This window comes from Taudactylus pleione, unplaced genomic scaffold, assembly GCF_031769625.1.
Source record: "Taudactylus pleione unplaced genomic scaffold, aTauple2 ptg000003l, whole genome shotgun sequence".
NCBI lineage: Eukaryota > Metazoa > Chordata > Amphibia > Anura > Myobatrachidae > Taudactylus > Taudactylus pleione.
In genome coordinates, this window is record NW_028284406.1 from 2,920,068 (window position 1) to 2,944,867 (window position 24,800).

The 24,800-nt window shown below is 44.4% G+C and overlaps 1 protein-coding gene across 1 annotated transcript in view; it reads right to left on the bottom strand.

The window, feature by feature from the left end:
* The window catches only part of COL27A1 (collagen type XXVII alpha 1 chain), a 291,443-nt gene that overhangs the window by 57,117 nt on the left and 209,526 nt on the right, over positions 1 to 24,800 (bottom strand). Inside the window, exons 34-40 of the mRNA XM_088465795.1 lie at positions 23,885 to 23,938; positions 21,938 to 21,991; positions 16,646 to 16,699; positions 14,052 to 14,159; positions 995 to 1,048; positions 802 to 909; positions 245 to 298 (exon numbers count right to left, since the gene is read on the bottom strand). Of these exons, the coding sequence (XP_088321921.1) occupies positions 245 to 298; positions 802 to 909; positions 995 to 1,048; positions 14,052 to 14,159; positions 16,646 to 16,699; positions 21,938 to 21,991; positions 23,885 to 23,938 (486 nt within the window). The remainder of the gene's footprint in view (positions 1 to 244; positions 299 to 801; positions 910 to 994; positions 1,049 to 14,051; positions 14,160 to 16,645; positions 16,700 to 21,937; positions 21,992 to 23,884; positions 23,939 to 24,800) is intronic.

Genomic DNA, 24,800 nt, shown 5'->3' on the forward strand with positions numbered 1-24,800 from the left:
CGTCATCGTTCATCTTTTTGGGGTTAAAAATGGACGATAAAGTGGACGACTGAACGATATCGTTATCGTTCAGTCGCCCACTTTATCGCCCAGTGTGTACCCACCATTAGAGGAAAACCACAACTAGCAGGCTCTCGAGGCAGAGCTCCCAGAAACAGCAGTTTGAACTTATTGATTAACACAAGTGATTTGCAATAACCACATTGGCATATAGGTAACCATAATAGGGGAGAGAGAACATTACCTGATAGCCGGGTATTCCTATCTCTCCCTGTGCGCCCATCCTCCCAGGGGAGCCCTAGAGAGGAAGAAATGATTGGTCAGTTGCTCAATCACATAAGCTAAATGTAAGCACGCGGCTGATCCAACAACATAAACATTCAAATGTATATTTAGACGTGAGGCCTCGTGAGCCGTCAGGACTCTGTAATCCTCTCTCTCTTCAGGCTTGGATCATTAGCAAAGGCTACGAAGGTCCCCCAACGAAACCCAGGGCTTACAGGATATAACCACCTATAAGGTCCCCCTCCCTTATTCCTCACAGCTGGGGAACTGGAGAATGCAGGCAGAGATTAGCTACTGGGACAAGTCAATGGAGCCTATTTACATGGTAGAAAACATGTAGTAACCATTCAATGCACTGGACTCACTGCTGAGTGGTTGCTATAGGCAACTGCACATTTACAATTTTCCACTTTGTTATAGAGTCACCCTCTTTGTCCATCGGCACCAAAAACCAAAACCCGAAGTCCAATTGTGCAGCAAAACAAAAACAAAATGCAAACTGAGCTATGTACTTACCACAGGCCCTAAGGTGCCTCTACTTCCCTTAGGTCCTTGATTTCCTGTTGGTCCTATTTTGCCTGGAAGACCCGTTTCTCCAAGGTGCCCATCAATCCCTTTGTTTCCCTGCAAAACATCCCCCAGAACAGTCAATAGGGTGAGAACTGTAACCAAAACACTGTGCTTGGCACACCTGCCTCCATAGACATACCTTGCGTCCTGGCTTGCCTTTCTCGCCTTGTTTTCCTGGTTTTCCTTCCACTCCCTTTAAAAACAAAGAAAACGAATGGCAAACCTGAAGTACACTAATTCACTGAGGTATAAAACTGCCCTTTAATAAGTGAATGCTTTTATAGGATTAAACGGTTGGAAGGGGACGAGTTGTCAACCTCTATGAAACCGATATCAACCAATCAGCTTTCATAAGTCCAGTTAAAATTATACTAATTTAATAAAATATCCGATTGCTTGATAAATGTTACTGTAGAATTGCACCTTCGTTGTTAAGCCCGCTGAACGTAGCAGTCTAACAGGATATGAAACCTTTGAACGTGTTACACATCCTGTGATAATATATAAGGGTGACCCTTTATAAATGAAGCAGTAGACGTGTCATCCCTTGTTTTATAAGGGTGCATGCGTCATCTATAACCCCATCTATGTTACATATCACATAATCGTGATAGCGTTACCCCATTAACACACTCTTACAGTAAAGCTAGATAAAAAAAAAATTAGGCGCAGCATATTACAATATATATCAGTACACAACCTAACAAAATATTGAGACTTGAATGGATTCTTCTTCGGAATTGTCTACAGAACAGGAAATATTCCCCCGAGGAGTGCTGCGCTCATCCTCAGCCCTGACACATTCTGGGAAACATAAGCATATATATGTGTCTGTTACTATAAGAAAGCATCCATTTTACATTTAGTTTAACCTTCCACTGAGATCCGATTATAAGTGGAATAGCTGGGGTAAACGACAAGATGAGGATTAGTCTTGCACAGTGATGAATTAACCACAGAACAATCCTTACCACAGACATGACTCAGTGTATGTACCAAACACTGACTTGCGCCCCTGTCCAAATATAATTGGGGGGGGGATTGGGTAAAGCAGGGGTGCAAGACATTTGAAGAATTACTATTGATACACTGCAAACTTATGAAAAACATGATTTCCAGTGTCCGATTTTCTCAGACTGGAAAAATATCAATTTCCATCTATGGTTGTGGTACCGTATAAGGCTGGAACGCAACTATGATGGATTACTATGCAATATGACACAGCAAATTCAGTGTTTTGCTGATGGTATGAAAATTGCAGAGAGCCGCATTTGACTTGTCTACTGCCACAGCCAAATTCTGTGGACATGGAGCTCTATTACAATATTCTTTCCAACCCAAATACGATGTTAAGTGATTTGGTCTAAGCAGTGAGGTTGTCCGCAAAGGCACCGTATGAGGCGTTTGCTGCTGTTGCTATGACATCGGAGGTAAATAGCTTCCACAAACGTGACCACACAGCGAATGGGATCACTTAACGGAATTACCATGCTGGCGTTACGAATGGGAGCAATAAATTGACAGAATAGGATTACTATAAAGGCCGAGATGTAAAAATGAACCAATATCATACACTACACAGTATACGGACATATATAACCATGCACCATCAATTCCCCTAATATATGTAATTCATAAACCAGACAGAAGCCAGTTAGAGCCAAGTCGGTGTGACTGAGTGAAGTCAACGTGAGCTGACTGTGCAGCGAGACTGCCAGATACACAATACATCGCTTCACACCTTGGATCCCGTCAGCTGTGTCCGTCCTGTGCCAAAATCTACAAGGCAACACTTCCGCACCATGTGATCAGAGATGGCTGGCTCACTGGAGATTTACAGTGGACAAATTTACCTCAGTGAGGGCAGCCATTTTGTGGATTCAACCAACATTCCTTCGCATGCAGCCTAGAGCAGAGATTCCCAATCTCCGCCTTCGCAGCCCAGGTTTTAAGGATATCCATGCTTGAGCACAGGTGATTTAACTAGCGCCTAAGTCAATTTGATTTAACTATCTGGGCTCAAGCATGTATAGCCTTAAAACCTGGACTCTAATGGCGGAGTCTGGCTACCTCTGGCCTAGAGTATTGATTAAACAGTAACGAGACACTTTACAAAAATAAACAAATGAAAGCGGTGATCCCATTAGTAGTGACTTTTTTTATGGTTTCCATAGTGTTCTAAACCCTGTCAATATAGACCCATCCCCATTTTACTGGGGTGTTTCATAAAACCAGCAAGCGGGTGTATATCTTGAAACCTAGGAAGACAAATGGGGTCTCATGCCTCAGTGATTCACTCGTCCATAGCAAATGTATAGGCTGAATATGTTCAGCCCACAAAATGTCTGCCTCCTTTACACAGTCCATTGGATGCTTCCTGTAAATCTCTTTGGCTGTGCACTGGTTCGTCCAGATGGCCCATGATCTCACACAGCATGGCTACTGTCTGCAGGTGTGCAAAGCGGCAGAACATTTCTGCTCCCTGCATTTGGGCAGCTATCAGGCTGGCCCCTTCCATCCTCCGGCTCACATCTGTACCTAGGTCATTAATCTTGTATGTTATGTTCCATTTTGGTTTTGTTTAGTTTTACAAATTGTCCAAAGCTGCAGTATTTTATGACGCCTTAGAAATAAATGATGATGGTGAAAAGGTCATCTAAACACAAACGCAATGGGGTCAATTCAATTAGGAACGATGAAAGATGGTATGTTCCAGTGTGATGTATGGGCGATGTGCACGGGATCGGTATGAAATTCCACCAGAAGCAAGGAAGACAGTTAACAGAAGATTCCGACAGGTGAGTATTTTTACTATTACCAACCCTACCCCCCCCCCCCCAACCTCCCCCAATGTAAGTGCCTAACCCTAACCCCCCTGTAAGTGCCTAAACCTACCCCCCCCCTTCCCCGCAGCCTAACCCTAACTCCCCCTTCCCCTAGCCTAACCCTCCCTGGGGGTGCCTAACCCAAAGTCCCCCCCGTGAGCCCCTAACCTAGGCAGCTGTCCGCGCCCGCCCCCAGGCTTACCTTTGTTTGGTATGCCGGGCTTCCGGTGTAGGAATAATGATAGGCGTCCGGATTTTGACGGCTATCATTAGACCCCTGCCGGGATTAGACAGTCAGGAAGCCGGCGGTCGACATATCGACCGTCGGCTTCCTGACTCTCTTCCATGTGCACTGTGCACAAATCCCATACATACGTTAGGCTTATATAAAAAAAAAATGCAGATCTATGAAAAACCTTATTCTCGTGCCTGGCTTGCTCGGATTGGAACAATTACAAGTTCCGCTTACGGAAATTGTCCGTCTGTGCACTCCTATGGAGCTGCGAGATGAAACACGCAACGCCGGGGGGGATGTACATGTGCCATATGTAAATCACTTGTAATTGTCCCTCAATACATGAACAAAATAAGGAAATAGAGGGCCTGATTCAGAGCCGGACGCTCTGAATGAGCGCCCACTCTGAATAAGGGCGTTTTTTGTTTTTTTTTGAGCGTCCTCGTGGATGCTTGCATGGCTGTGGGTTGCCACCCACAGCTTATGCGAGCATCCATGATGATGATCAAGACCATCGGGCTTGCGACGAGACCCTGCGGTGACCGCAAGCCCTGGAGTGATTTTGGCTCTATCAGAGCCAAAATCACTCCCACTGACATCACTAGTGATGTCAGTGGGGCTAGACTCAGACGGTAGGCGTTCCCATGGGAACGCCTCCATCTGGCAGCCACGCCCACGGCACGCCCACCAAAGGGGGCGTGCTGTCACTCAACATCGACAGCACGCCCCCTTTGGTGCGAGACCCGGAGCGACAGCTTGGCTGTCGCTATCTGGGTCTCGCGCATGCGCACGACGGAGCTCCCTCCGTCGTACGCATGCGCACTATCGCGAGCGGGTCTGAATCAGGCCCAGAGCTTTGTGTTTCACGTCACAATTGAGGCACTGCTTAAAATTTAAAATGAACGAATTTGCAGCTGTCCGTGATGGGCGCCCGACGGAGCAATTCAATTGTTGCTCCGTTCAAACAGCTGCTGGCGCCTGCATTTCTGCCCTCCCCCTCCTGAGGAGGCGAGCAGAAATTAGCGAAAAGTCCGTGGTTTCGCCGCCCTAACCAGGACTTTAGGCGGGTTTAGCTGCTATACCCTGCCTAATTGGGTGTGACAAGCTCGAGAATTAATGGGTGCCCAAAACAATTGGATTGCTCTAATGGGGGGATAGGGGGCTCCCATTAATTATCTCGGTGCCCAAAACAATTGAATTTCCCATATGTATTTTCTGTGATCAGTAAAAGAAAGTAATCGTTTGCAGAGAAATGGGAGGAAACATGTATGACATCCTGTGCACATGTAAAGCACATGAGAGTACAGCATGACAACTTACAGCCTACAAAATATTGAATTTCTGTTCCATAGTTATTTACACCGTTAGCACCACAGTTGTATGGCACTCATCCTCAATTAAAGGGGGACAGCTGCTACAATACCATAAAACAGTGACACCTAGAACCGTATTCAATTTGAGGCAAAAACGGGACGTAATTTTCGCCTGTTTCAATTATCCACGTATTAAATTTCAAAGACTTTTCGGTGGTACGAAAAGTCTTTGTTAAAAAACGGGGATAACTTGCAGAATTGTGGTTTAGGGGTGCAGACTTAAAAAAAAAAAAAAAAAAAAATAGCCTGCACCCCTGGGAGAGTCCCCTAAAAGTATTCTGTGTCATTTTTTTTTTTAAAAAATCCTCAGGACACCCCAAAAAAGTATGCGGCAGGTGTTTTCAAGAATGCGGCCGGTAGCGACAGGTGCATTTTTGAAGAATTTTAAAAAATAGCTTTAGGGACTTAAAAATATGCTTACACCCATTTTCATGTACCCCAAATTTGATGGGCATAGTTTAAAAAGAAAAAAAAAAAGGTAAGTGCTATTCTTCACAGGCGCATTTATGCACCTGCCGCGGCTATTAAAAAACCCTGATTACCTTCAGCAGGCAAAATCGGGGGTACCCATAGTGATCCCCCATGTCAGGACATCTTTAGGGGGGTGTCAGGATGAATTCCCGAAAATTGACTGGACTTTTCACCACTTACCTTTCCGCCAGGACCCGATTCCGCAGCTTCTGAATTGAATATGGGGATAAGCGGGCACGCGTCCGATACTTTATCCCCTGTCAAACCTCCGATGTGGTGTGAAAAGCCCGGACTTTTCGCAACTAACTGAATATTGCCCCTAGTGGCCAAACTATCATGATATATTTTACACTTTTTACATGTGAATTTACATAGCATGAACTATTTAATGAAGCATTCCTTACACAACCTTTTGTTTTTAAATTAATAAATATGTCCCTAATCTTCATAAATGACACCATTTACAGATTATAAATGTGATTTTGAATTCCTGAAGCATGTTTCCCAATCGTACATGTTAGAAGGTCATTATGTTAAAAATTTATTTATGTTGATAGCAATCTGTTTTGTAGTACTCGTCTATACTACTCTTATATATCAGCTCAGAAGCAATTTCCTAGTAATGACCAACAATCATTTTGCAGTTTTTCTGAATTACTTGGCCACCAGGTGGCACTTTTCTACTGGTGTACATTGTCCGATATTTCTTTCTAAGGCAACAGAATAATAATTTGCAGGGTGCTGCTCATATTTATAATACTGAATATGTACTGAATTACAGAGATGCTGCTGGCATCCAAGGTGTAGATTATTGTGCAACAAGGGACTCTACCTTGGAATTCTCACAGCATTGCATAACGATCCATATTAACCAATCAGCTACCTAGCATGGTTTGTTCCTTTATTCTTGTTGCTTGAAAGTAGGAAAACATTTGGACAATTCTTAGAAAGCTCCAATCGTTACTCTTCCGTGAGGCAATCAGCTGATGATTCCTGGCAGCTGACAGATTACGAGATGAGGACACCATACAATAGTGAACGGTGGTGATAGTGTCTGGATGCACGGCGTGGAAAGGACGTGTTAAGTCACACCCCTCAGAGCGCCCACGTAATAACATCTTGGCCGTGGCCTGCTTGTAACGAGAGCGATTCCAAAAGGCAGGCTCCGGTTTCTCACACACTCTAGGATGACTTTCCTGGAACTGATATCCAATCTCTGATTTGTCCCGGGACCAAGAGAAATCACTCCGCAGAGCTGCTGGAAGTGAGCGCCGGACTCTGCGCCAGCTGGCTCGGCTACGGGCAAAGCAGACAGCAACTTAACACTGTGTCTGCCATGTTCCACCAATACACTGTGTAACCTGCCACATGCAGGAGCCGGTCTGATCTAAGCGCTTAAGGAGAGGAGAGAGGGGGCTCAGTGGTACTAATTAATCAGACTTTTAAATGTCTGCTGGATTTCCAGTAACACTGTAGGTGGTGAAGGATTAATATATACATAGCAGATACATCACTATTGTAATTGTATAGTCTGAATACTATAATGTCGATAGGCTGGGAAAAGCCTGGGCATCTGTTGTCGGCTACTTATTATAGGCACCTGCAGAGTCACCAATTACTTCCTCTGTACTTTCATTACATACAAAATGTCCTTTAATGCCCCATGACCACAACTGATAATGCATGGACGGCAGTTCCTATGACACAACGCAGGTATCTCCCAGGGCCCGGGGCTGACGAGGCAGAGTAACTATATAAACCAGGCGATGGACTCTCCAATACAGCCTCTGGGGTCTTACTTTCCGCAGGATGCTTCAGAACAATCAGGCTGGCAAAGTCAGCTTCTGCATGTAGACAAACCGCATTGTGTGTAAGACCTGTAACTATCCTGGTCTGTGTGACGTGTCAGGCTGTCTCTGTGACTGCGTTAAATCAGAGTCCTGTATAATATCCCCATAACTGAGAGACTAAAGACATCTCTTATGGCGGGGGGGAAAGGTCACATGACAGCATACAGTGCTGTAAAGGGGTGACCTCTGTTATATTAATATAAATATATAAATCCACCCCAACCCCCCCATACACAACTTTGTACTGCTGGGTTCAAGCCCCAAAAGACAATTAAATAATTATTTGGTCAAGATGCTTTTGCACAATTACACCATAACCACTCATCTTCCAAAATGCAGGGTATAAATAAGTCGGGACAGGGGCTGCCTAACTCCTTATAAGCACTTTCCCCCGCGTTAATTTTAACACTTCCGGTTTACTTGATATATACGGAATCAGTATGCTTAACGCATGGCTGGCGGTTCAAATCCAGACAGTGGTGGCCCGGCAGGGGTGAAGATCCCGATTTCTAATTTAGGTAAGTATCGCTAACCTAACCCACCCCCTAACCCTCCCTTAGGGGTGCCTAACCCTAACCTCCCCCCCCCCAAGTGCCTAAACCTAACCCCCTCTTCCCCGCAGCCTAAACCTAAGTCTCCCGGGGGGGTGCCTAACCGTAAGTCCCCACCTGGAGCCCCTAACCTAACCCTCCCCCCTCGCGGCTGTCCGCGCCTGGCTTACCTTTGATCGGGATGCCGAGCTCCCGGCGTAGGTAAAATGACAGGCGTCGGGATTTGGACGCCTGTCATTAGACCCTTGCCGGGATTTGACAGTCGGCATTTAGACTGTCGGCATCCCGACTGCATACCATATATACAGCTTGTTAGGTCACATTATATAGCTTGAGAATAAGGGGTTGCTTTTATTGGCTGCATTTCAGAGTTTTCTCATTTTCCATACATTGGTTATGTACTTGCTTCATCAACACCAGCAGAGTTAGCGTAGTGGTTAGCATTACTGCCTCACAGTCCTCAGGTCATTACTTAAATTCCTGACCATTGGTGTGGAGCTTGTATGCAGGGTCATTGAGACAGCCACGAGGCCAGGGGTGAGGGCATGGCCAATTACGGGAGTTGTCCCCCGCCCCTTCACACACCCCCCCGGTTCCCCTGTTTCTATGTTCTCCCTGTGTTTACATCGGGTCCCTCTCACAATTCAAAAACATACCGGTAGGTTAATTGGCTTCTCACAATGAATGAATGTGTGTGTCCATGTGATAGGGAATATAGATTGTAAGCTTCACTGGGGCAGGGATTGATGTAGATTAATTAAATATTCTTTGTAAAGTGCGGTCAAAGTGTACACTATATAAATAATACTTAATGAATAAATATACTAATATATAACTAATGTGCCTACAGTAAACAGCTTCCCACTGTAAGCAATGAATTATCAATGCTCAGTTTACTATCTGGAATACTTAACGATTACCGACACATAACTGCATCTGGATCTACAGTAGCTGGCAGGACATGCTGAGACTTGTAGTTCCACAACCTTGCAGTACTGCTGCAAAGACCTATCACCTGGGACATCAATAGGCATATAGTATTTGTTGAGAAACTTAATCTAGCTTCTTACCCAGCAAAATGACAAATTACTGTGGATTACAGCACCTTTTGTCTGTGCACCAGTTTCATCACCTTGCTAGCAAAATGACAAATTACTGTGGATTACAGCACCTTTTGTCTGTGCACCAGTTTCATCACCTTGCTAGCAAAATGATAAGTGACTCTGGATTACAGCACCTTTTGTCTGTGCACCAGTTTCATCACCTTACTAGCAAAATGACAAATTACTGTGGATTACAGCACATTTTGTCTGTGCACCAGTTTCATCACCTTGCTAGCAAAATGATAAGTGACTCTGGATTACAGCACATTTTGTCTGTGCACCAGTTTCATCACCTTGCTAGCAAAATGACAAATTACTGTGGATTACAGCACCTTTTGTCTGTGCACCAGTTTCATCACCTTGCTAGCAAAATGATAAGTGACTCTTGATTACAGCACCTTTTGTCTGTGCACCAGTTTCATCACCTTACTAGCAAAATGACAAATTACTGTGGATTACAGCACCTTTTGTCTGTGCACCAGTTTCATCACCTTGCTAGCAAAATTATAAGTGACTCTGGATTACAGCACCTTTTGTCTGTGCACCAGTTTCATCACCTTACTAGCAAAATGACAAATTAATGTGGATTACAGCACCTTTTGTCTGTGCACCAGTTTCATCACCTTGCTAGCAAAATGACAAGTGACTCTGGATTACAGCACATTTTGTTTGTGCACCAGTTTCATCACCTTGCTAGCAAAATGACAAGTGACTCTGGATTACAGCACCTTTTGTCTGTGCACCAGTTTCATCACCTTGCTAGCAAAATGACAAGTGACTCTGGATAACACAGGTAAATGTGGATAGAAACAGCTTCTCTATTCAGGAGAGCTTACGTACCTTTAACTGAGCGGTTAAGGATCGATAACAAGTTCCACATAAAAGGAAAGCAATACTCCCTTTTAAAACCTGAATTCACTTAAAAACAGAAGTGTGCATTTATCATTGTCATAGCTTTCATCGCCAAATTTATCAAAGAGAAGTTTTTTGTAAACAGACTGGAAAAAAAAAAAAATTGGGGATATAAAACTAAACTGGAAGTGCATCCAAATGTAAGATGATGTGCTGAAATCATTATACCAAACTATGGTTCTTATTTAATATCATGGTGCAGTATGATGTCCCCATTGTCCTGCTGCAAATTGGAAATGACTGTCTGCCCACAAAAAAGGGGTGTGGCCATGCTAAGAAGAGGGCGTGGTCACCTCACTGCCATGCTCCCTCCCGCCAATCACTCCCTAATCCCTGCACTCACACACAGCAGGCGGAAGCACAGGAGATTGGTGTAGCGCTGCCCTTCTTCAGGTGGCTTAAATTGGGGGGGGGGAATCCTCTGTAAATAAGACACTTGGGGTTATATTTACTTATGTGCATGTTTTTAGAAGTGGAGAGGTTGCCCATAGCAACCAATCAGATTCTAGCTATTATCCTATAGAAGGTGCTAGATAAATGAGAAGTAGAATCTGATTGGTTGCTGTGGGCAACAACTCCACTTGTACAAACCCGCACTGTAGTAAATATACCCCTAAAATGTTATTCATCGCATGCTTCTTCAAATAAAAGGACATTGTTTACATGGCTTACATCCTTTCTATCACTATGTTGTTGAGCAGATTTTGAGCATGGTGAGCTCCTGCCAAGTAAAACATTTGCAAGTTTGCAGAGCCCAGGCGTGTGAATGGCTGTGTGCAATGGACGCTGAGACTGACACAGGGCGCTGGAGAAGTCTAGATGCCGGGGGGAGAAGGGGTGGGCGAGTTTCAGCTGCTCGGTCAGCTCTTGTGCAATATCAGTACAGCTGTGAGAAGCCTCTGATGTCTCATTCAGATGTTACTAGTCTGTCAGCAATATGAAGCCTGATGAAACCATTGTACTGTGGCCCCCTCGCTGTCCGTGCAGGTCACTGGTGGTCTTGCAGATTTCCAGTATGGGATTTAAAGTGGACGTTTCACCGCGATATAACATGTGGTCTAATAATAATAATGGTATGATTCACTAGTGCACCGTAACCTGCCAAATTATTGTATTCTAGCGCTGATATCTTTATAATATCGGTCTCCACATTCACCATTGATGGGATGGATTCAACAAGGAGCTGGAAAGCTCCCTTAGAGATTCTGGTCTGCTCCGATAGGCTGTGGCACTTATAAACACAATGGTATAAAAGGTGCCTAATGTGTGCCAAGAAACCGTCACCAAGTGACAGTGACTACCATCATCCTGGTCAACTGACACCAGGTAGGATGGATTCCGGCTGACTATGCCAAACCTGGCCCTACCATCTGCACGTCGCAGCAGAAATCGAGGTTCATCAGACCAGATGTGCCCACTGTAAAATCAGTTTCAAGCTCTTAGCTGACGGCAGAGGAACCTTCTGCTACAGCATCCATCCACTTCCAGGCTCTTCTGCTTAACACGGTTGTAACAAATGGTTATTTGAGATGCGCACGCCTTTATGCCAGCTGGCCATTCCCCTCTGAGCTCTCTCCTTTAACAAAATGCTTTCTACCTCAGAAAAGCCGGCCGCGGGATGTTTCTGTGCTTTGCGCACCATTCTCTGCAAATGCTAGAGCATTTACAGTACTAGCTAGAGTACTTTATCCCTCTCCATGATTTGATACATCTCCCCCTATGCTACAAAGATACAGCAATTCTAATATGCCACAGTGCACCCATGCCGGTGTTGTAGCTATGTGTGGGGGATCCCACACTAGGACCTGGCGCGCAGAGAGGGGCTATTTGGCGTGACTGAAACCACAGTGTAAAAGGACACGTCTGTATATATTTATTGTCACTCTCTATCCCAATCTATTTCATTTTATCACCCAATTGTGATTTTCAATCGCATATGGGAATTTACTTCCCTGGGAGACCACACCGCAGGGCGGGGGGCGCTGTTCGGGCCTGTCAATTTTCCTGTTTATTATCATTCTCACTTGTAGCTTCCTCTTCTGGGCATCTCCTGGCCCCCCCTATCTCTTCCCTGGCCCTTCCCCATGAGACCATGGCCCTTTTTCAGGTGCACTATCTTATGTCCCTAGTTAAAAATTTGGGAGGGGAGGGGGGGCGCCATTGCTCTCTCTGGCACAGGGCACCAAAAGGTCTAGTTACGGCTCTACATATATATACTAGGCACTGCTGTACAAACCGGTTAGTGCTTATAAAAGAATAATCAGCATACGGCTGTAAACATGGAAAGGAAACACTTGTAACATTAATGGGCTTTTAGTAACCATCCTGCTATTTTCGGCCACTCGCTAAAGCTCATTACAGAAGAGAAATCTCGCATTATGACATCACGCACATTCTCCTGCATAAATACTCCGGTTTCCTCCCACCCTCCAAAAATATACTGGCAGGTTAATTGTTTCCCAACAAAAATTAACCTGTGTGTGCATGTGGTAGGGAATATAGGGCCTGATTCAGAGCCGGACGCTATTTGCGCTCGCTCGTTCAGAAAAAGGGGCCGGATATTTAAATTGAGCGCTCGCTCTTTGCGGTCTGTTGACGCCTCTATGTCTGAGCGAGCGAACGAAACATGCACTCGCTATTTTGTAAAGACGCCCCCTGGCCGCTCGCATCATACGTCATCTCCGCTATTTATTAGATTAATCGAGTACATTGAAAGGCGTCTGAACTGCTCGCAGTGCTTGTGGTTGGATTTTCCTACCGCAATCATACGAACAGTTCAGGCTAAGAAACAACCAAGTGACGTGGTCGATGACGCTGCTTTGTTAATTATGCACACCTTTAAAACGCCCGTTTTGACCGTTTGGCACGCCTGCGTTCGGATCTCCACTCCCCATTTTCAAGCACCTTCCCCTGTTACCACCCACAAACGCCTCATCCTGTCACTGAAATTAGCAGGCACTCGCAATTTTGCGAGCACACGATTTCCGACCGCACTGACTGGTTGGCGCATGCGCATTATGACCCATACGCATGCGCAGATGTGCGAACATCGCTCGGAGCGAACGAGCGGCCGCTTACGAGCAGCTCTGAATCAGGCCCATAGACTGTAAGCTCCACTGGGGCAGGGACTGGTTGTGAATGGCCAAATAGTCTCTCTGTACAGCGCTGTGGAATATGTGTGCGCTATATAAATAACTGGTAATAATAATATTAATAATAAAACGCAGTGTGTATTTCAGAGCAGTGCATGAATTTTTAATCCCAGCACTGTCCATTAGGAGGGTCTCGGAGGCATTCATTAACGGGAACTGATTAGGCAGATTTTTTTTTGTGTGACAAGTTTATTTAAATGAAATAAAGGGCTGGATTGGGCGCCGTGGGGGAGGTGTTATCGCTTTGCTGTCCCCTCTCATGATTTATTTAAGCCACAAAGGCGGATAAGCTGATAATTTTAGAAGAGTGAATGAAAATTTGAAATCAATAGAGAGAGGTGGTGATAAATGGTCAGTAAGTTTGGCTTTAAGGTAACGCTTTCTCCTTCCAGCAATTTGCACATTCACCTGAATCCACAAACATCCAAAGATGGCGCAGACTGATTTTCAAAGGAACACGAAAGAGGCGCTAGAGCAGGCCTGGCCAACCTGTGGCTCTCCAGCTGTTGTGAAACTACAAGTCCCAGTATGCTTTGCCACAGTTTTGCTATTACGGAATGCTAAAACTCTGGCAAGGCATGCTGGGACCTGTAGTTTCACAACAGCTGGAGAGCAACAGGTTGGCCAGGCCTGCTCTAGAGGGACATAGAGGGTCTCGCTGACCTGTTACAGGGGGGGGAGTGCAGCCAGGAGACTGGAAAGGTCTATGGAGAAATATACTCACTCTGACACCGGGGATTCCATTAAAACCAGGGGGTCCATCTTTTCCTACTGAGCCCACAACGCCTCTTTCTCCTTTCTCCCCTTCAGGCCCAGGCTCACCCTTTTCCCCCTGTGAATACAATGACAGTGTACATTACATTGCAAACCTCCCAGATATTTCCTACAACACAATGAAAGATTAGGATACAACGCCGATGTGAAATATACAACCAAGGCCACAAGGCCTCACACACACAGTGGAGAAAGCCATATTGTTGACTGAACCATTGTTGGTGAGAAGGCAGCCCAACACGTCACTATTCACAAGTGACATCACCGAGGTATGTGGCCCAAAGTGCCTCGTGCCTCGGTCATGTTACTAGCTCCTAGTGCAGTGTTTTCCGACTCCAGTCCTCAGGGACACATAACAGAGCATGTTTTACAGTCCTAGCGAATTGGTAGACAGGACATTGATACATGTGTATAGGTGACTGGCCCAAAATGACGCAATCATAGCGTTGCATCTTAAAAATATAAACCTGTTCAGACATATGATAAAATATCAACCCGAGTTAGGGGTACGAGCAAATAATAAGTAGCAATTTGCACCTTGATAAAACTATGTTACACTGCAGGTGGGGCAGAATTCAAATGCACAGAGAGAGTTGGGTAGGGGCGCGTCCTCTCAACTGTAAATTTGGAAACAAAGCTGCCCAGTATTTGTTCCCTACAGATGTGTTTACATACATCGATCCTCTGTGCGCTACAAGTCGCCTTACACAACGCTGGACTCGGTACCGCCGAGCATCTTTTTGTGCAACTTTTTCCCTTTGAATGCGACTTTTCAGCACAGACCCATAGCAGAGTGATTGGCAGGAAGTACCGTTGGGGGGAGTTGTCGGCGAAAAGCAGGCGTGCCAGTGCGTTTGAATGCCGTTGCAGGGGCGTGCATAAATTAGGCACTGGGATGCCCTGCGCAGCTTGGGATTTCACTGCGTGCCATGAGGTTAGCAATTCCTGAGTAAGGTCAGACCTTGTGCAAGTGTGCGTGAGGCTGCGATGGTACCCGATGTTACCGATGGTTTCGCAGACTTGCTGAGTATTACAGATGTGTGTAAGGTAAGGTGGGCGTCCTTATGTAGTGCTGCAGCGACATAGTGATCGCAATGGATTAGCATAATATCGCAGTGAGACTGCGTGCGTAATGGTATGCAGTCGGGAAGCCGGCGGACCTAATCCTGACAGCCGGCTTCCCGACTGTCATATCCCAGCAAGGGTCTAAAGACAGGCGTCGATATGCCGATGATTGTCATTAGATATACGCCGGGAGCCCGACGCCCGGCATCCTGATCAAAGGGACGCTGGGTGCCGAGCGTGGATAGCCATGGGGTGAGGGGGTTATAGGGTTAGGTTTAGGGTTCCCGGGGGGGACTTAGGGTTAGGCATTCCCCCGGGAGGTTAGGTTTAGGCTAGGGGAACGGGGGGTTAGCGTTAGGCACCCCCGGGGGGAGATTAGGGTTAGGCACCCCGCCGGGGGACTTAGGTTTAGGCGGCGGGGAAGGGGGGGTTAGGTTTAGGACAGTGTTGGCTAACCTTGACACTCCAGCTGTTATGGAACTACATAACCCAGCATGCAATGCTACAGTTTTGCTATTAGGGCATGCTAAAACTGTGGCAGGGCATGCTGGGATATATAGTTCCACAACAGCTGGAGTGTCAAGGTTAGCCAACACTGGTTTAGGCACTTAGAGGGGGGATTAGGTTTAGGCACTGGGGGGGAAGGTTAGGGTTAGGCACCCCTAAGGGAGGGTAAGGGTGTAGAAATAGGTTAGTCAATACTTACCTTAGGACGATCGGGATTTCCTCCTCTGCCGGGATGCCGCTGTCGGGGATTCCAACCACCGGGCATGGGTCATACTTGTTCCTGCGTAATCGGTATTGCAATCGCAGTTGCGATCCGTACTGAATCAGGCCCAAGGAGGCTAGATGTATGTGGACACGTGTCCGTGCAAAACATTCAGTATTATGGTTTGTTCCAGGGACCAATTACACATTTTTTTTTGCTCTTACTCCAATCTCTATATGATCCCAGTCAGGAACGGTTATACATATGTAAAAAGTGAGGAAAACGGACAGAGAATGCCAGTCCACAGCACAATGGGTCAAGTTAGCAGGTTCCTCACTGCTTAAGGACAGTGGAACAAATGTATACACTTCTTTATAGCACAGACAATGTCCCTCCGCTGTAAGATTGCACCAATCAGCTATGAATAATAAGATACAGTTGCACCAATCAGCTATGAATAATAAGATACAGTTGCACCAATCAGCTATGAATAATACTGTACCAGTTGCACCAATCAGCTATGAATAATACTGTACCAGTAGCAGGACAGCACCTGGGATGAACAGAGAGCATTGTATGATTGGCAATAGACAGGAAATCGGCAGGGGTACGGTATGCATACTCTTTCTTGAGCTAATGTGAAATGGGCCTTGCAACTGGCGATTAACGCACACTTCCCCCCCACAACTTCTCTTTTACATGTACAATGAAGGACTAATTATCCCGCCAGTCCCAGAAAGCAGCAATGTTCCCCATACCCTGCCACTTACCTTCATGCCATCAGGGCCCATCAGACCGCTGTCCCCCTCTAGTCCAAGTTCTCCCTGTAAACACAGATGAAAGGTCACATTAAACAAGGTTGGTGGGGTATTTAAATTAGCCACGAAGCTCCGTAGTAATCTTTGGACATTAGGTTCCTGTGCAAATTATGGCGCTTGTAATTCATTCACTTGGGTGGGTGCGAGCAAAAGTGACCAAAGTAATCGTAGCATATATGATCATGCAATCTTACCTACACGTTACACAGAAACAACACGTGGCTGGCTGAATTGCCTCCAATGCTGAAAACAATTCACGTTTTGTATAAAGAACGGAAATTGCATCATCTTTGACAATAACCTAAAACATCTATCTAAAAACACACAAGTGGCATACAAGCAAAGACTCGTGATCGAGAGTAGGTGGCTAAAAAAAGCACATTAAATGTAGGAAAATATTCTTTTTATTTTTGTTCAAATGTATTGTTCATTCTATTATGTGTTGGTTAATGGATGATTACTTTTCTTTAAGCCAAGATGACCACATTATACGAAATTCCAAATGATTCACTGGGACCATATCATACTGAATAATGATAGTTATTTGTATTCTCCCTTGAGAGGTCCAGATGTTATGTCTTCAAATACGTACAGTATAATTTATTATACCTAACAAACTCTGTATGGCCATGTTCAACCATGAATGTATTTTTGATGTTCAGTGCGCTGAATGACAATAAAAACTTTTTGTTTGAAAAAAAATAAAAAAAAATAAAAAAAATGTAGGAAAATAAATACATTGACCTAAAATCACTTATATGATGAATTTAAGTGCAAAACCAAGCAAGGATTCTCAGCTGTATCAGGGTCTCCATTTTTCTGGAAACTTTCTGAAGCAGGACAGGAAGGTATAATTATCATTTTTCTTAGTGTAAGTGTCTGTAGAAGGTTGTGATTTCTCTTAATACTTTTATAGCTAGTTTAATCTATTTTAAAGTACTAATACCTCCCAACTATACAGGTTTCGGCGTGACAGTCCTTATTTTTTGAGGGGACTGTCATGCCATAAGGACATTTGATCCTGATCTGCACGGGAGTTTGGGAGGTATACTCCTGCAAATGGCTGTAATGGTCTATCACACTGTCAAGCCCCAGGGTCCCGATTCTGAACTCCGGAATCTTGGGCAGTATGAGTAATACCTGTAAAGGGTCTATTAGTACTCTAACACTATTAATACTCAGCCGTGTTACACTCATATTGCATTAATTAGTTCTGGTTAACTAAGTGGTTATCTTTTACACCAAGCTTCCCATATGAGCTAAGTAAACTGCAGTCAGTAAGAGATCCATGACTGGTGATCACCTAAGTGTACTTCTTGGCCTATGTAAGTGACTTTCTCATTTGGAAGATACCGGATTGGATGGAAATTAAGTGCAAAGCAACACTCAATGTCAAAATCGCCGATACTAAGGTGCCTGGTCAAGGACGAGGACACTCCGTTTGGAATTCCAGGACCCTTTTTATACTTGTATTGTCCGGTGAAGTGAAATGGATTGGGTCAATGGATTGTTGGGAGGGGCTGGGATGGACCCTGTGGTCAATGGTGGAGGCTGATGGGATAGTCCTCACAGACCCATATCAGGGAATTAAGTTGTAAGCATAAAGCAATGACCTCAGAAGTAGTATTTCCTGACAGCAACCTAGGCCACGTGCTACACCTGAACAAGGGAGTTGGTGGTGGTGGGGGTTCTCCTTTGACTACAGGCTTTACATGAAGGATGGGCAGCAACTCGATGGGGAGTGGAGGATTCAGACTGAAGCAGTGTGCAATATATTATACACCGGGGACAGGACTTTGTGAAAAGTAAGGAGTGAGAGAGGAGTAGAAGAGAGCTACGGAGGAGATTAAAATGAAAAGTGACAATAAAATATCAGATATATAGTAACAAATACTATGAAACCTCTAAACAAAACAAGTGAACTAGGGTCAAAGTTGTTGGTGAAGAACAGAGATATAGTGGGTATAACTAAGACCTGGCGTGGTCAGAGCACTGAATGACAAGGCACAATCTAATAAAACAGATATAATGAATGCACAGGTCAGGAGACACTTACTGTAGGGAATATTGATTGCAACGTTTTACTTGAGTTTCAATAAAATGCTCTGTATGGGAGCTACTAACACTATGATTTATCAAAGGGCAAACGTTTAATCAGCTGAAAGAGACAACAACAATTCTAGAAATAATATGCAACTAAAAAGTTTAAGGGGCATATGTATTAAAAGTGTGTTCAGCCCCCCCCAAAATAAAATATTCCTTTATCACGGCATATTGTCGCATATATCTGCAATAGGGAATATTTCTCTGGGTCATGAATCAAATTACAGTCGCCTGGAAACTACTGCGATACAAGTTCATCCCGGCGATCAGTTTACATCCAGGTTAAGGACCCGGCTATGTGTGTGTGTGTATGTGTCCTGCAAAGTTTGCGATGGGCTTTGGGAACTGCTCGAGCCCACGGGAGAGGGATCACAAGACAGCTATTGGGACAGATCCTGGGAGGGCTGATGTACTAAGGAAGGTGGGGGGGGGATGGAAGAAAGCATTTAAATTGTTAAAACCAGAGTCTGAAAATAAATCATGGATATACAAGGAATGCAGCAAAATATGTGAAAAGGAAATTAGGTTAGCTAAATATAGCAAATTTAATCCCAAAATATTTTTTTATGTACATAAACCGCAGAAAAAATAAAACTGAAATTGGGCCACTAAATATTAAACCAGGAAAATAATTGCACAAAATAAAAGAGATCTGATCTTTTATAATATGTTTTTTTATCCTTATTGAGAAATGAGGAAAACTGCCAGGAAATAGGTTGTGGAACATCAGGCTGATCACACAAATTAAAGGGGGTATTCAATTAGGCGGGGGGGGTTTACTCTGCGGATAATTGCTGCACCTAAGGTATTCAATTAGCGTAGATTACCCCGCACGCGAGTTCCCGCAGTCAGACTGAGCCTCACAACTCATGGAGCTGCTAGGTAACGTCTGCGTAATAAACAGGAGATCAAGTTAGTGCGCAGGGAAAAAAAAAACCATTGTTTCCGAAGTTTCTGTAGATTCGGGGGGTTTCCGCGAATGAATCCCGTGGAAAAAAGCTATATAATTGAATAACCTTTCCTGCAGGGATTTTTGCCGCCGATTAGACGTGGGGTAAGCCCTGAAGTACAGTAATTGATAGATTAACCGATTTAGTGCCACAAGATTAGTATGGCATCTGCCTGTCATTGAGAAATAAAATCTAAATTTGAGAATGACAGACCGGTGAGGGATTCTAGTATGAAAAATATTAGAAATGAAATGACATTGACACCGTGCCAGCCTGGCTTCATCATGGACCGCTCATGCCTAGCACATAGGATTCCTTTCTATGAGGAGGAAAATTGCAAACTGAATATTCAATATTTGACTTTTGCAGAAAACAAGATGATTACAGGTTGAGTGTCCCATATCCAAATATTCAGAAATACGGAATATTCCGAAATATGGAATAATTTTGGCATGACTGAGATTATGAAACCTTTGATTTTTGATGGTTCAATGTACACAAACTTTGTCTAAGGCACAAATTATTAAAAATATTGTATAAAATGACCTGCAGGCTGTGTGTAGAAGGTGTATATGAAACATAAATGAATTTCATGTATGTACACAAACTTTGTTTGAGCCACAAAATTATTGAATATATTGTATAAAATGACCTGCAGGCTGTGTGTATAAGGTGTATATAACACATAAATGCATTCTGTGTGTTTATTTGGGTCCTATTCCCAAGATATCTCATTATGATATGCAAATATTCCAAAATACGGAATATTCCGTTATCCAAAATACCCCTGGTCCCAAGCATTTGGGATATGGGAGACTCAACCTGTAATAGGTACTTGTATTTAAATGGACTTAATTAGTATGTTCACTTTGTACATGCATCCATATTTAATTGTAGTTTACAAGGTAGACAGACAGCATGGTGCCACAGTGATTACCATTGCTTTCTCACAGCACTGAGGTCGAGGGTTAGAAAACAATCAGAGCACTATCTGTGTGGAGCTTGTATGTTCTTTCCTACAACAATCCAACCTGGCATTTACTACTGTTTCTTCCTGACATCAACTTGGCGCATTTACTACTGTTTCTTCCTGGTGTCAACCTGGCGCATTTACTACTATTTTCTCCGGAAGCATTTTCTAGTGTTATCTCCGGGCCTACAAACTGGAAATTAATTTATCTTATAACTATGACTGTTTAATTAACAATCACACAATTATTGAATACCCTACACTTTATGCATTTATGTGATACTTGTTGGTAATTATATTTTTTTATGTATTTTGATGTTACTATTTTTATATTGGTTTCTTATATATGTTACTTTTGGTTAATAATTAGACACTTTTTAGAATACACCGATCTAGTGAATATTTATGTCAACACAGACTGCGGTATTGTCAGCGCAGTCAGCCCTTTCCATATTGCATCCGGCTCTACCAGCTGCTCAGAATGCATATGGTTTTCAGGCACATTTTACATCTGTTTTTTGGCGCAATAGGGACCTCATTCAGACCCGCTCCCAAGCGGGTCGATGGTGGGGCACTGCGCACACAAGCCCTGTAGGGCTCGCTACAACCGGGGCGGCTATCGATGTTGATCGACAGCTCGCCCTGTTTTGTAGGCGGGGAGGGAGGGTGGCTGGTCAAACTGAGGCGTTCCTGAAGGAACGCCTGCCGTTTGTGGGCGGCCCTATTGACATCACTCGTGATGTAAGTAGCGAGCTTCCTGTTCTATTTGAGCAGGAAGCTCACAGGGGCTTGCGGCAGATAAGACCCTACCACAAGGGTCTCGTCGCAAGCGCACCTGGCTTGCGACGCAAGCCAAAAAGCTGTGGGTGGTCACCCACAGCTTAGCGAGCGGCCAGGAGGCCAGGTTAAAAAAAAAGCGGCCGCCCTGATTCAGAGGCCCAATGCCTCTGAATGAGGTCCTAGGTGTCCTACTCTACATTAACAGTTCTGGGAGGAGGTGAAGGGACTATGGGCAAAGAGAATACAACTATTGGTCACTATAGTGACTGGCGAGCTCTGCAAACAGACCAGCACTGTCATAGAAACTAGGCAAAGCCCTACAACAAATATATTATTTTCATCACACTATATTTAGATTAGGCAAGTTAAAAAGGAAGATAAATAAATGTACGGGGCCAGAGTCCCATCCAGTCATGTGTAGGATAATGAGGGTATACTCACTCTCTGGCCTATGAGACCAATTTCTCCTGGGATCCCCAATGGGCCAATATCTCCCTGAGGACAGAAATATAAAAGTGAACATTTACATATAACCTAGAAATAGAGACGTAATCCTTATCTAGTGTGAAGATCGGTAAATCTCTGTGCTCCATCTTAGTACCATCCTCTCCCATAGCTGTATACCATTCTGTGACATATACAGGAGATCACTGACATATTTCATATTACATTGCGGGGGAGATATATTAAACCTTCTAAAAGAGAGGAGAAGTTCACCATGGCGACCAATCAACTACTAGCTGGCATTTTAACGTAAAGTACATTCTATAAAATGATAGGTAGAAACGGATTGGTTGCTATGGGCAATTTCTCCACTTTTATCTTAAAACTCTGTGTTTCCGAATGTGTTTAATGCCCGAAATTTAAAAGGGTGATGCTTTTACTAGCAAAACACAGCTAGTAAAAGCATTGCCCTATTAAATTCCGGGAATAAAACACAAATTGTAAGCGCCTCTGAAACTAGTGTTAAACCTTTTCGCTGAGTAGTTTTAATGTTATGGCTTTTTAAAGAAACAATAAGCCCTGGACTATTTGTGGCTTTCCGGGTGTTGTGAAACTACAAGCCCCAGCATGCTTTGCCAAATAGATAATAGCTGATAGCTGGCAGGGTATAGTGGGACTTGTAGTTTCTCAACAGCAGGAGAGCAACAGGATGTTCAGCCCTGCAATACGTCATACAGAAAATGGACATTATTATGGTACTGATAATTATATTTATAAATAACTTAAAACCAGACTGATTGCGGTAGGGATAACAGGGAGCAATAAGCAGCTGCAGGATTACTCCGGGCATTGGTTTATATTACTTGTAATTTTCTATTTTAAAACGCAGGTCCAACGCCAGACCTCTCTTTCTTCCTGTTTTTATACTATAAATATTTCTTTTCTCGGAGCCTGCGACGCTCTGACCCTTTGTTCAGAAAACAAACTACTGCTGTTCGACACAGGGAACAAGCTTGGGAAAGGCAGCTGTGTCAGGCACAGTCTCCAGGTCTCCAGCTAAGCCGCTCATGTAAATCGTCAGCACATGGAGACTGGAGGCAGCCTGAGCAATATACACAGAGCTCGCCTTCTGCCCAGCTGAGATAAGAGCATCATGCTGTCAGGCCTAAGAGCCGTCAGCTACTGTGAAGCCTCGCATTTCCGAATGGCAGGACGGCGCCTATCAATGGAGTTTTGTTCCCAAAGAAAGGTACACGAGGGGAGGGGTGGTTTATGTTTCAACCTCTATCACAAAAGGGGAACAGTAGCTTCTGTCCTAAGCCTGGGGATGGCTTGCCAAAAACAATGATATGGTTTGGTGGGGGTGACATGAAATGGAGATATACAACAAAAAAGTAAGAGAGAGTGCTCCGCGCTGTACCTTCCAAAATAAACAGGATGACATTAAGGCAGAAATGTATTTGGGAGAGTATCAAAAGCAAAACCGATTTCGACACCTAGATTTTGGGTGACAGTCGGGACAATCTCAAGCTGCTCCTGCCCTGGTCTTCGATCAGGATGTCCCTTTACTGCTCTACTACTATCCTGCGGACAGTCATAAGGTGCCCCAGATACAACCTTTCCACTCAAGCACCAAGAGACTGGATTCATTACCAGTTTGGCCAAACTGCCGAACCTGTGGTACTACTACCTGGTTGGTGTATTGTACAGACAGTTGTAAGGATCTTTGATAGATCCTACCATTAGAACAGCTGTTTGTTTCTGGCCCATTATTTCCAGTCCGTTAGGTCTACAACGATCTGATGGGCAGGCGGAATGAAGGCTTGAATGGGCACCTCTAGTATTTCATTAGCCCACATAGCAAATGATTTCCCAGCCATATCTCTGATTACGCCGATGATATGTCTTTACATACAGATTGTCCCCATTAGAGATAATGCTCACCTTCATTCCTGGTTCACCTTGTGGTCCTGGCTCACCCGTCTTCCCCGGAGGTCCCTACAAGGAATGAAACTGGCTTCAGCATTTCATACAATTGTTTCCACTAAATTTGGCTCTTCGGCCGTGCGCACACAATGGACACTTATCAGCACGGCGGTTCCAGCAGCGTCATTAGGGAAAAGTGATGCAGAGAGAGAATTTGTTAAGCGACTCACATGGAGAAGAGAGGAGAATAATAACTTGATATTGTGACCTATAGCAATGGGATGAGGATGATGATGATGATCTGTTGGGATGAAGTGGCACCCGGTGATGGAAGAGAAAGGAAATTAGGTCACAGAGAAGACAGCACAACCGGCATCTTCATCCCACACTCAGATGCACAATGAAGGACAGGGCTGTTTGGACTAAGAACTCAATGGGGGTGATGCAATTCAACGCGAATTGAATAGCGCCGGGAGCTATTCAATTCAGTACGCTGTGTGGTCGGAGAATGCCGGTTATCGTGCCTATCGCACCTTAACAAGGGTGTTAAGGCGCGTTAACCGGCATTCTCTGACCAAAGTGCCGAGCGTGCGGCTGTTAGCGCCGCACTAAGCAGAAAAATAGCTGCACGCCCGGCACTTTGGTCGGATTTCTCCTCGCATCTCCAGGGGGGCGCGAGAAGAAATCCTTAGTGCGCCCAAACAGCGCGGTGTATTTAATAGCTGCGGCAGCTCCCTCCTGCGGCTATTCATCATCGCGTTGAGTCGAATTCCCCCCCAATGAATCCAACCATTTAACACCCACTATGTAAAACTATTTTGCTGATTAGGAGGCCACCCCCAAACCGTATTCTTCAACGGTCATTAATACTGTAGTAGTATTATTTTCAGGAGGAGGGGAGTATAATTATTGAACCAGAAATTAATTCCTGAAG